At 43.8% G+C, this 13,227-nt stretch overlaps 1 protein-coding gene across 2 annotated transcripts in view; it reads left to right on the top strand.

Annotated features, from left to right (window-relative positions):
- The window catches only part of lancl2 (LanC lantibiotic synthetase component C-like 2 (bacterial)), a gene marked incomplete at its 5' end in the record, with an annotated part of 48,534 nt that overhangs the window by 29,178 nt on the left and 6,129 nt on the right, over positions 1 to 13,227 (top strand). For both annotated transcript variants that reach the window (XR_013788510.1, XM_079489956.1), the window contains 2 exons: positions 3,916 to 4,092; positions 5,452 to 5,524. Coding sequence is in view for 1 of the 2 variants with exons in the window: in XM_079489956.1 (XP_079346082.1) it covers positions 3,916 to 4,092; positions 5,452 to 5,524 (250 nt within the window). The remainder of the gene's footprint in view (positions 1 to 3,915; positions 4,093 to 5,451; positions 5,525 to 13,227) is intronic.

Genomic DNA, 13,227 nt, shown 5'->3' with positions numbered 1-13,227 from the left:
TGAGATAACAGTAACTTTCCCTTGCACCACACCGCTCTCTTCCATCACCATGGCATGAACAACAGCATCACCTAGCGGCGAGCATCTGCACTGCCAGAAGCCATGCAGTGCACACACACACACACACACACACACACACACACACACACACACACACAATGCCACACATTATTAGTATTATCCCATTTAGGCCTGACGTCGAAATAAAAAAAAATGTTCGCTCTGAAAGAATATATATTCAAAGATTTGTGCCGCATTTTTACGATTTAAAAGAAATAGCAGACCTACAAGCTCGTAGCGCGCCACTCGGTGGCGCGCTATGAACTTGTAGATCTGCTATTTTCCAATAGCTAAAGTATAACATAATGCTTAGTTAAAATACCAAAAGGGGTTCCCGTCCAGAATGGGTTATTGTGGTATTTTGTGGTTTGGAAAATATCGTTAAAAAAATGGACATGTATATGTTTCCCCGTGGTTGGTGAGAGCTTTGGAAGTTGCCTGGTTAGTAATGGTGGAGAGACATTTGCATATGGCCCACATTTAGGACGTCAATATTATGCACACTGCAATGTTCTTCCCCCTGCAATGGTGTCTTTCTATAGTCAGAGGCTGGCGCACGCACGCACACACACACGCCGTTGCTTGCACTCACTCCACAGAAATGCATTGTAATCTGCCTCACCCATGGCCCATTAGCCAGCCACTGGGCACATGCTGATGTGTTGCTATTTTGGCCCCCCGTCATCCGTCTTGCTAGCAAGGAGAGGCACTTTGGAGTGGAGGGCCCACTTCCACAGTACATCAGGGGTGAAAGGCCGAGTGGAGGGCCCACTTCCACAGTACATCAGGGGTGAAAGGACGAGTGGAGGGCCCACTTCCACAGTACATCAGGGGTGAAAGGCCGAGTGGAGGGCCCACTTCCACAGTACATCAGGGGTGAAAGGCCGAGTGGAGGGCCCACTTCCACAATACATCAGGGGTGAAAGGCAGAATGGAGGGCCCACTTCCACAATACATCAGGGGTGAAAGGCCGAGTGGAGGGCCCACTTCCACAATACATCAGGGGTGAAAGGCAGAATGGAGGGCCCACTTCCACAATACATCAGGGGTGAAAGGCCGAGTGGAGGGCCCACTTCCACAATACATCAGGGGTGAAAGGCCGAGTGGAGAGCCCACTTCCACAATACATCAGGGGTGAAAGGCCGAGTGGAGGGCCCACTTCCACAGTACATCAGGGGTGGAAGGCCGAGTGGAGGGCCCACTTCCACAGTACATCAGGGGTGGAAGGCCGAGTGGAGGGCCCACTTCCACAATACATCAGGGGTGAAAGGCCGAGTGGAGGGCCCACTTCCACAATACATCAGGGGTGAAAGGCCGAGTGGAGGGCCCACTTCCACAGTACATCAGGGGTGGAAGGCCGAGTGGAGGGCCCACTTCCACAATACATCAGGGGTGAAAGGCCGAGTGGAGGGCCCACTTCCACAATACATCAGGGGTGAAAGGCCGAGTGGAGGGCCCACTTCCACAGCACATCAGGGGTGAAAGGCCGAGTGGAGGGCCCACTTCCACAGTACATCAGGGGTGAAAGGCCGAGTGGAGGGCCCACTTCCACAGTACATCAGGGGTGAAAGGCCGAGTGGAGGGCCCACTTCCACAGTACATCAGGGGTGAAAGGCCGAGTGGAGGGCCCACTTCCACAGTACATCAGGGCTGAAAGGCCGAGTGGAGGGCCCACTTCCACAGTACATCAGGGCTGAAAGGCTGAGTGGAGAGCCCACTTCCACAATACATCAGGGGTGAAAGGCCAAGTGGAGGGCCCACTTCCACAGTACATCAGGGGTGAAAGGCCGAGTGGAGGGCCCACTTCCACAATACATCAGGGGTGAAAGGCCGAGTGGAGGGCCCACTTCCACAGTACATCAGGGGTGAAAGGCCGAGTGGAGGGCCCACTTCCACAGTACATCAGGGGTGAAAGGCCGAGTGGAGGGCCCACTTCCACAGTACATCAGGGGTGAAAGGCCGAGTGGAGGGCCCACTTCCACAATACATCAGGGGTGAAAGGCCGAGTGGAGGGCCCACTTCCACAGTACATCAGGGGTGAAAGGCCGAGTGGAGGGCCCACTTCCACAATACATCAGGGGTGAAAGGCCGAGTGGAGGGCCCACTTCCACAGTACATCAGGGGTGAAAGGCCGAGTGGAGGGCCCACTTCCACAATACATCAGGGGTGAAAGGCCGAGTGGAGGGCCCACTTCCACAATACATCAGGGGTGAAAGGCCGAGTGGAGGGCCCACTTCCACAGTACATCAGGGGTGAAAGGCCGAGTGGAGGGCCCACTTCCACAATACATCAGGGGTGAAAGGCCGAGTGGAGGGCCCACTTCCACAATACATCAGGGGTGAAAGGCCGAGTGGAGGGCCCACTTCCACAATACATCAGGGGTGAAAGGCCGAGTGGAGGGCCCACTTCCACAGTACATCACTGATATAAGAACACAAAAAAAAGGATAAAATAAACAGACTACCACTGTGGTGCATTATTATTCTTGACGGTCCAGGTTTTCCGCAGACTGCAGAACTTTGTGGCTAAAGATTACGTTGTAGTTATGCATGCAGATCCATATCGTTGCTTTCGGGCACAAACCGCTTATCTTTTCTTAAATAAATGTATGTCCTACTTGATATTTCTACAGCGTCACACAAACGTATCCAAAGTAGCAGATCTGCAAGCTCTAAAAACACGTCGCTCGCTGCCACGTTTTAGATCTGCTCACGACGTGGCGCAAAGCGTCACGTTGTGAGCTTGTAGATCTGCTGTTTTCACTAGTTTGGGTCCCGGGGGGCGAATATCTAATTTCTGTTTTTGGGTCACGGGGCTGAAAAAGTTTGGGAACCACTGCTTTAACCCATTTTGGGCGGGAACCCCTTTTGTTGTTTTAAACATTGTTATAATTTAGCTATTGAAAAATAGCAGATCTACAAGCTCATAGCGCGCCACCAAGTGGCGCGCTACGAGCTTGTAGGTCTGCTATTTTTGAAAAATCGTGAATATGGCGCAAATCTTTGAATATATATTCTTTCAGAACGTTTTTAATTCAAATCTTTGCTTCTGCAGGGGCGTTCCTGGAACAACATATTTTCAGATGGGGGGTCGGCGGCCAAATACATATAATTCTAGGGGTCCTTGACATTAAATAGTTTGAGAACCACTGATATAGAAACATGGGTTTTTCAGAAAACTGTCAGGATTTAGAAGACATTTGTGACCGGGTCTGGCAAATAGGCCCTCATCTCGACCAGAGTAATTTTTTTAAAGTGACTGTTCTGCACCCGACAGAGAGAGGCGATATGAATGCTGATGTTGGTACACGTCGCTGCGTCGCAGAGCCAACAGCTGCTATGTGACTCAGTGTTATGACCGGGACCAGGAGGCTCTTATTGGACAGATTGTTGTCCCAGCGTGTGTTCTCGGTGGGCGGCTGTCTTCTGACCCAACCCAACCCCATGATGGCCCTGTTCTGTTCTGGACTCCCTGGAATAGATCTGACCTCGTTGGTTCAAACAGGGCACCAGAGATTAGGGGCAGTCTGGCTGCTGATAACTGCTGTCTCTTCTACTCTTGTTGTCCAAAGGCGAGAGCTGTACCGACTGGGCTACCCGGACACTAAATTAAGCATTTAACCACTAACACCCTGTATACTTAATTGACCGGTGCACGTCCCCAGGGCCCTATACTAGACACCCTTCTTTTTCCCCTCTACACCAAACCTAAAATAGACAATACAGTGAGCTTATCTCTGCTTAAAAACAACACTTCGGTGCGTACTATTGTGACACGTGTGAGTGAGCGTGTGATTGATGTGTGATTAAATGTGCAGACTAATTAAAAAAAACGATTCCTGTGTGTTCCCACTAGCTGTTCAAGGAGGAGAAGTACCTGCGTGACGCGGTGGAGTGCGGGGAGGTGATCTGGAGCCGAGGCCTGCTGAGGAAAGGTTACGGGATCTGCCACGGCACCGCCGGCAACGCGTACGCCCTCCTGGCGCTCTACCAGCTCACCCAGGAGAGGAAGTATCTGTACCGCGCATGCAAGGTGCGCGTTTAACCCTTTTGAACCCATTTTGGGGCGGGGACCCTTTTTGGTGTTTTAAAGCATTATGTTATACTTTAGCTATTGAAAAATAGCAGATCTACAATGTACACTAATGCCAGTACACTACAATAGAAACGCAGACCAGTGGCCAGCGTTTCTATTTTTTTATAAGACGCAAAATTACGTCCTGGCACAGGGGGCTATAGTGCTTAATACGTAACCTGTCGTTCCTTGGCTTGGATTGGGTTAACATGCTAAGGTACCTCATATGTTGATAGATAGATAGATAGATAGATAGATAGATAGATAGATAGATAGATAGATACTATAGATTGATTGATTGATTTATTGATAGATAGATAGATAGATAGGGCCTGCCTTTAAGCGCAAAGGCCGCGCCTCCATGTTCTTTTGCGGTCTGGCATGCGTCCCATCCCCCACCCCCCTTGATTCACCTCTACACCAAATGTCTTGCTTTTAAAAAAAATCATTATAATAATCATAATCTCAACTTAGAGACCCCTTTTGGTGTTAGCATTATGTTATGCTTTAGCTATTGAAAAATAGCAGATCTACAAGCTAGTAGCGCGCCACTCGGTGGCGCGCTACGAGCTTGTAGATCTGCTATTTTTGAAAAATCGAAGAACGACTGACATAGAAACATAGCTTTTTCAGAAAACTGTCAGGATGTAGAAGACATTTTTAGAATCTGATCTCAGGTCAAAATGGGTTAAAGGACGACTTTACCCCTTTTCAACCTAACTTTGTATAATTGGTCCTCAGTGAGGACAAAGTTGTGTTTGTTTTTATTAACGGGAGAACAGTGGCTTCCATCATAGCATGGCGATGCTAACTTTCCTGGAATAGAAAGCCTGACGTGATGTCACTGGGTAGGCGGGGTTTCTGAACTGCCCACAACAGCTGCCCTCCTCGGACACGCAAACCGAGTAGAAGGGAAATGTCCCATATTGTAATGAGCTATGATTATAGTCAGGACCAATTATATATGAAGAGAAGTTGAAAATGCGTGAATTGCTCCTTTAACCCATTTTGACCTGAGATCAGATTCTAAAAATGTCTTCTACATCCTGACAGTTTTCTGAAAAAGCTATGTTTCTATGTCAGTCGTTCTTCGATTTTTCAAAAATAGCAGACCTACAAGCTCGTAGCGTGCCACTCGGTGGCGCGCTTTGAGCTTGTAGATCTGCTATTTTTCAATAGCTAAAGCATAACATAATGCTAACACCAAAAGGGGTTCCCGCCCAAAATGGGTTAATGTCCTTGTGCTCGAAGTGTATATAGCACATGGACACTGGTGTTTTGACATTGGTGTTTTTTGTCCCCTCCTGCCTCCTGTAGTTTGCTGAGTGGTGTTTAGACTACGGAACCCACGGCTGTCGCATCCCTGACAGGCCCTACTCTCTCTTCGAAGGTACTGGATATTTATTTATTGTTTGTCTGCGTTTCAATTTCCACTCTTATTTTAATGAGTAAAACATCTTACAATGTTGGTGAATGCACCACGTCTCTGTATGTGTGCGTACTTATGTATGTACGGTATGTACCGGTACCTACGTATGTAGCGTTACCCAGAGAAAGGGATAGCCGGTAGATAGATAGATAGATGCGAGACCATTCTGAATCAATAAAAACCTAAAAACACGCGAAACACGTCAATGGCAGCGAGCGCCATAGGAGAGTTTGACTGCGGAATGTATTAATCGTTGACCGCCTAGATTTCACTAACCTTTGAAGCACCACCGCGCTAACATCATCGTTCCTTTTCGTGAAAATCCGTTTTGAAATGGTGTGATCCTTTGTCGTACTGTTGAAAAATATTCCAACGTGGCGATCAACAACCGCCATTGGAATGCATTGGGCCTCGATTTCCCAGAAGCCTTTGCATGCCATGTGACGGATGTTTTTCCCGGTGATATCATCCGAACGCGTCACCTATCCCACTCTGTCCGATGGAAACCCTGTAAGTCTTAAAACGTATTAAAAACGCGAATTAAACAACGAAAACGTAGCCCGTGTAACTCGTTATTGGGAGGGAAGCTGTTCTACAATCAATTAACTAAGTGTTAATAAGCATACCGTAGTAAAACAAAAAGAATCCATAACTTACCCTACACAATCTAAATAAAAACGTGATCACACAAAATAGCCAAACGGACGGCCTGTTGGTCCTTCGGACGGATTTAACACCCACTACAGCTGTCTGTCTGTCTGTCTGTCTGTCTGTCTGTCTGTATGTCTGTCTGTATGTCTGTCTGTCTGTCTGTCTGAATTTCACCTTGTAGTCAACAAACCACACTAATGGCTCAACGTAACAAGTACCAGATGATGGCACTGTTTTTTTGTTTTTGTGCTCGTGTTGATGGAAGAATGCCCCTGTGATTTTCCCCTTGTCCTCTTTCCCCCATCCATTCAACAGACACAGCAGCAAGCCCACCACTTTTGTTATTATTAACCCATTTTGATCTGAGTTCAGATTCTAAAAATGTCTTCTACATCCTGACAGTTTTCTGAAAAAGCTATGTTTATATGTCAGTCAGACCTACAAGCTCGTAGCGTGCCACTGTAGATCTGCTATTTTGCAATAGCTAAAGCATAACATAATGCTAACACCAAAAGGGGTTAAGACCTGAGAACAGATTCTACAAAATGTCTTCTAAATCATTTCTGTGTCAGTTGGTTCTCAAACTATTTCATGTCAAGGACCCCAAAAGATTATATGTATTTGGCCGCCGAACCCCATCTGAAAATATGTTGTTTTTCGGGTATACCCCTAGATGCAAAGATTTTAGTTAAAAACGTTCACTGTGAAAGAATATAATATTCAAAGATTTGCGGCACATTTTCACGATTAAAAAGAAATAGCAGATCTACAAGCTCGTCGGCTTGTAGATCTGCTGTTGTTCAACAGCTAAAGTTTCTGCATTCTGCTGCTTTGTCGCCGACGCAGCTGTTGTCATAATAGTAAGTCGAGTGTGCGGAGGTCTTCCCTTCAAACAAAGTTTAAAATAATGGTTAACCCATTTTGGGGCGGGAACCCCTTTTGGTGTTAGCATTATGTTATGCTTTAGCTATTGAAAAATAGCAGATCTACAAGCTCATAGCGCGCCACCGAGTGGTGCGCTATGAGCTTGTAGGTCTGCTATTTTTGAAAAATCGAAGAACGACTGACACAGAAACATAGCTTTTTCAGAGAACTGTCAGGATGTAGAAGACATTTTTAGAATCTGATCTCAGGTCAAAATAGGTTAATTTTGAGTGTATCGAGCGCTGTCCGTTCCCCTACCATCGAGAGCCATTCATAAGAGCACACAGTGTGTGTACTCTCATCCACACTAAATTGTTGTGATCTTTTACTGGCACACTTTTCTGTACCAAGCAAAGTAACCATTACTGGCACTCTTTTCTGTACCAAGCAAAGTAACCATTACTGGCACTCTTTTCTGTACCAAGCAAAGTAACCATTACTGGCACTCTTTTTCTGTACAAAGCAAAGTAACCATTACTGGCACTCTTTTCTGTACAAAGCAAAGTAACCATTACTGGCACTCTTTTCTGTACAAAGCAAAGTAACCATTACTGGCACTCTTTTTTCTGTGCAAAGCAAAGTAACCATTACTGGCACTCGTTTCTGCACAAAGCAAAGTAACCATTACTGGCACTCTTTTCTGTACCAAGCAAAGTAACCATTACTGGCACTCTTTTTCTGTACAAAGCAAAGTAACCATTACTGGCACTCTTTTCTGTACAAAGCAAAGTAACCATTACTGGCACTCTTTTCTGTACAAAGCAAAGTAACCATTACTGGCACTCTTTTTTCTGTGCAAAGCAAAGTAACCATTACTGGCACTCTTTTCTGTACAAAGCAAAGTAACCATTACTGGCACTCTTTTTCTGTACAAAGCAAAGTAACCATTACTGGCACTCTTTTTCTGTACAAAGCAAAGTAACCATTACTGGCACTCTTTTCTCTACAAAGCAAAGTAACCATTACTGGCACTCTTTTCTCTACAAAGCAAAGTAACCATTACTGGCACTCTTTTTCTGTACAAAGCAAAGTAACCATTACTGGCACTCTTTTTCTGTACAAAGCAAAGTAACCATTACTGGCACTCTTTTCTGTACAAAGCAAAGTAACCATTACTGGCACTCTTTTCTCTACAAAGCAAAGTAACCATTACTGGCACTCTTTTCTCTACGAAGCAAAGTAACCATTACTGGCACTCTTTTCTCTACAAAGCAAAGTAACCATTACTGGCACTCTTTTCTGTACAAAGCAAAGTAACCATTACTGGCACTCTTTTCTGTACAAAGCAAAGTAACCATTACTGGCACTCTTTTCTGTACAAAGCAAAGTAACCATTACTGGCACTCTTTTCTGTACAAAGCAAAGTAACCATTACTGGCACTCTTTTCTGTACAAAGCAAAGTAACCATTACTGGCACTCTTTTCTGTGCAAAGCAAAGTAACCATTACTGGCACTCTTTTTTTCTGTACAAAGCAAAGTAACCATTACTGGCACTCTTTTCTCTACGAAGCAAAGTAACCATTACTGGCACTCTTTTCTCTACAAAGCAAAGTAACCATTACTGGCACTCTTTTCTCTACAAAGCAAAGTAACCATTACTGGCACTCTTTTCTCTACAAAGCAAAGTAACCATTACTGGCACTCTTTTCTGTACAAAGCAAAGTAACCATTACTGGCACTCTTTTCTCTACAAAGCAAAGTAACCATTACTGGCACTCTTTTCTGTACAAAGCAAAGTAACCATTACTGGCACTCTTTTCTGTACAAAGCAAAGTAACCATTTACTGGCACTCTTTTCTGTACAAAGCAAAGTAACCATTACTGGCACTCTTTGCTGTACAAAGCAAAGTAACCATTACTGGCACTCTTTTCTGTACAAAGCAAAGTAACCATTACTGGCACTCTTTTCTGTACAAAGCAAAGTAACCATCGTCCATACAGAAAGAGAGTCTGCTGTAGTTGCTTTTTAAACATTTATTTTCGATCACGTAGAATCGTAGATGTTTTCCGAGGGTGGTCCGACGAAGCAGAAATCACCAGCGCTCTTGCTGTCTGGTGGAAACCTGTCCCAAAACCGTTCCTTTATTTATTTATTAGATCAGCGATAACATAATATGTGACCAAACTTGACACACAGTAAGTCATTGGAATTGTTTTTATTTTTTTCCCGTATGAAAGCAGGGAATCATAGTTTCAAATTTACATATTGGTCGTTCAGTTTGACCCACCAGTTTTGGAGATATGGCTTATAAAGTAATTTCAGAAAACAGCGAGTTGAGAAAACAGGCTTGAAGGGTTCACTTCTGTGGTCTACACCTAGCTACATTTCAGACATGCTCTAGTATGTGAAGAGGCTGCCTGTGCTATTAACTCATTTTGGATTAAAATAATAATAATCTGTTTTTCTCCTCTCCTGAACAGTTAGTCTCTGTACTCTCTGCCTCTGTATCAAATGAGTCACATATGAATACACCGTACCTTTTTCATGTCACAAACCCCCACAAATAATATTTGGCAATTTTTAACCCATTCTGGGCGGGAACCCCTTTTGGTGTTTCAAGCATTCTGTTATACTTTAGCTATTGAAAAATAGCAGATCTACAAGCTCATAGCGCGCCACCGAGTGGCGTGCTACGAGCTTGTAGGTCTGCTATTTTTGAAAAATCGTGAAAATATTTATTTCAGAAAACTGAAGGATTTAGAAGATTTTTTTTTAATTTTAATAACTAAAGGACGTAGTTACCCACTTTGACAACCCCTGGTATACTGCATGTGTAGATATACTGGAGAGAGAGAGATAGATGGATGTAACCATCAATCATTCTCCAGGTATATACTAGAGTGAAACATGTTACCATGGATATATAGGCAGTATAAAGCAAGACGGCTGAGGCACTTTCATGTCTATATTTGAACCCATTCGTTTTCTATTCAAAGGAGGTGTGTGACAGCTCCAATCTTGAAGATACAGCTGCAGGAGATGAGCCTGTTTTTTTATGGCTGAGACTGAGGCCTCTTTTAGACGCCAACGGTCTCCAGATAAAAACGGCAAAGTCCCGTTGCGTTCTCATTTTTGTATTGACCCTTTACGCGAGAACGCACACTTTATGAAAACGCTATAGAGCGTCTTAGTCCCGCCCCCTTTCATGACGACGCCAGGCCCAGGAAATGAATCCCAATGCATTTTTCCCATAGACATTTCAAAAAGTATTTATTTAAAGACCTTTTAAGCGTCGTACGAAGCGAAGCCGAGTCGTGACAAATCATGACAACAAACACAATATTTTGGACCAAACAAATAATTACAATGAAGAAAAACAACAAAAAAAGTATTGTAACCTGCTGTTTTTTTTCTACTTTCTAATTATTTGTTTGGCCCAAAACATTGTGTTTATTGTCATGATTTGTCACGACAAGAGTTTGCTTTGTCCGCGGCGTAAACGTCTTTAAATAAATACTTTCTGAAAAGTCTATGAGGAAAATGAACGGGGATTTCTTTTCCGGGTCTCTCGAGGGGGCGCGACTGCGACGCTCTATAATGACGCTATAGGTGGCGCTAACGGGCTGCCAAGATAGACCAGTCACCCACGTACAAGATGAAAGAACCAGGGAGGTGTTTTCACTTTGTCGCGTTTTCACCTCCTGAAAACGCCGTTCTCGTCTAAAGGGACACCAGCAAACGATACTTTATCCCATTTTGGGCGGGAACCCCTTTTGGTGTTTTAAACATTATGTTATAATTTAGCTATTGAAAAATAGCATATCTACAAGCTCGTAGCGCGCCACTCGGAGCTTGTAGGTCTGCTATTTTTGAAAAATCGTCAGGATTTAGAAGACATTTTATAAATTTCGACGACAGGCCTAAATGGGTTATTTTGCCGTTTTCTATGAACACCGTTCTCGTGTAAAGACCACCTGAGAGATGGAGATTGAAAAGCGAGAGGAAGAACCAAAAGAGGAAGAGGGCGATGAATGTGCATGACACATGCACATGCACACATGCACGGCCACGTCAACGCAATAATATGTGACTCTTTTTGATACAGAGACAGTCATGGCGGCAAGACTAACTGTTCAGGAGAGGAGAAAAACTGTTTTCTTTTTCAGATTCTAAAAATGTCTTCTACATCCTGACAGTTTTCTGAAAAAGCTATGTTTCTATGTCAGTGGTTCTTCGATTTTTCAAAAATAGCAGACCTACAAGCTCGTAGCGCGCCACTCGGTGGCGCGCTATGAGCTTGTAGATCTGCTATTTTTCAATAGCTAAAGCATAACATAATGCTAACACCAAAAGGGGTTCCCGCCCCAAAATGGGTTAATAGCACAGGCAGACTCTTCACATACTAGAGCATGTCTGAAATAAATGTCAGAGCTGAAATCGACATGTAAATATGAAATAAATGCTTAAACATGTGGTTAGGTGTAAGGTTAGAGACCACAGTTATGATGAATTGAACATGGTGGACCCTATTGTAAACAAGTGTAATGCTTTATGGTGCCACAGTTAACAGTTTTGTATTGAGTTGTGCTTGAAATGTACAGTAATTCTCCAATCTGTTAATAAATACTTCAATTAATCAATCAAACAGAAGTGAACCTTTCAAGCCTGTTTTCTCAACTCGCTGTTGTTCTGCAAGACCTTACTCTATAAGCCATATCTCCAAAACGGGTGGGTCAAACTGAACAACCAATATGTCAACTTGAAGCTATGATTCCCTGCTTTCATATGACACGAGAAATCAACCCAAACAAAATCCAATGACTTACTGTGTGTCAAGTTTGGATACATATGTCTGTCTAGATTTGTCTAGCTTTCTAACTATACTTTCTATGACGAAAGAATTATGTCGACTACATTTTTAACTGACGAAAGCTAAATAAAATATAAGCTATGATGACATATACTGAAAATGTCGTTGACAAATAAAAACTAGACTAGAATGTTATGGAGGGACTATACTAGTGGAGAAGAGATCCAGTATAACTTAATGACAAGTCATTTTATGCTTGGTTGTGTGCAGGTGCTACTCTCCGAAAAGGCAAAAATAGCCGATCTACAAGCTCACAACGTGTTGCATCACGATTCGCGACACATTGTGAGCTTTGTAGATCGGCTATTTTCGGCACATGAATCAGGCATTTCAACAGCATCACGGCCAGTCAAAATACATACAGTTCATTAAATCAACTGTAGACTTGCGTGTCTGTGAGGTCTTTCTGACCCATTTTTAGATTTTGAAGTTGATAGTTGCAATGTAAAAGTTGAAGCCATCGTTCTCACGATAATACAAATCTAAATATATTTTAAAACAAATCAAAACAAAAAGAAATCTGCCTAATGATGATGTCACTGGTGGACGGGTGTCCGAACTGTCCAAAGCCCTCCTATGAGACACAGACTGAGTAGGAAAAAATTGTGGTGTTTTATCATGATCATTAGTGAGGACCAATTATATGAAGAGATGTTGAAAAGTGGTGAAGTGGTCCTTTAAGTAACGAGACGTGGGCTTTCAACGTCCTCGGGTTTTGCAAAAATACTGAAATTAAACTGAAATCCAGGGTTCCTAAAAAAAACAAGGCAATTACAAATCTTCAGAGCAGCGGATCAGATCAGATTCACCTCTAGGCAGTTTGTCAATATTTCATACGCAGACTTCCTGAAGAGGAAATAACACTTTATGGAGCAGCTGTGGAGCTTATATTTCTTTGATTCATGTTAGCTGTTTTTTATCGACAGTTAATCGGTCCTAAACGGATAGCGATACATTCTCATGCATGCACGACAGCGTACTGTACTCTTTTTTTTCTCCCCCCTAAATAGTTTTTCCACGATTTTGTAACCCATTTTGTCAATTATCTAATGTAATGTAACTCGGCTCTACACTCCCTCTGCCAACCTGGGGAGAGCAACGGACTGACCTCATGCTTCCTTCAATGCATGAGGAGTCCAAGCCGCTTCTTTTCGCCTGACAGGGAGGGGAGGGAGTTTCCCCGGTTGGACGTAGCACGTGGTCCAACCAGTTCCTTTCCCCTCCATCAGGCGCCCCAGCTGGCCAGGGGGAGGTAGTTTAGAGACCAGCACTACCTA

Source organism: Electrona antarctica, assembly GCF_951216825.1.
Source record: "Electrona antarctica genome assembly, chromosome: 20".
Taxonomy (NCBI): Eukaryota; Metazoa; Chordata; class Actinopteri; order Myctophiformes; family Myctophidae; genus Electrona; species Electrona antarctica.
Note: the sequence above shows the minus strand (reverse complement) of the source record. Positions and strands in the feature narration are given on the sequence as shown.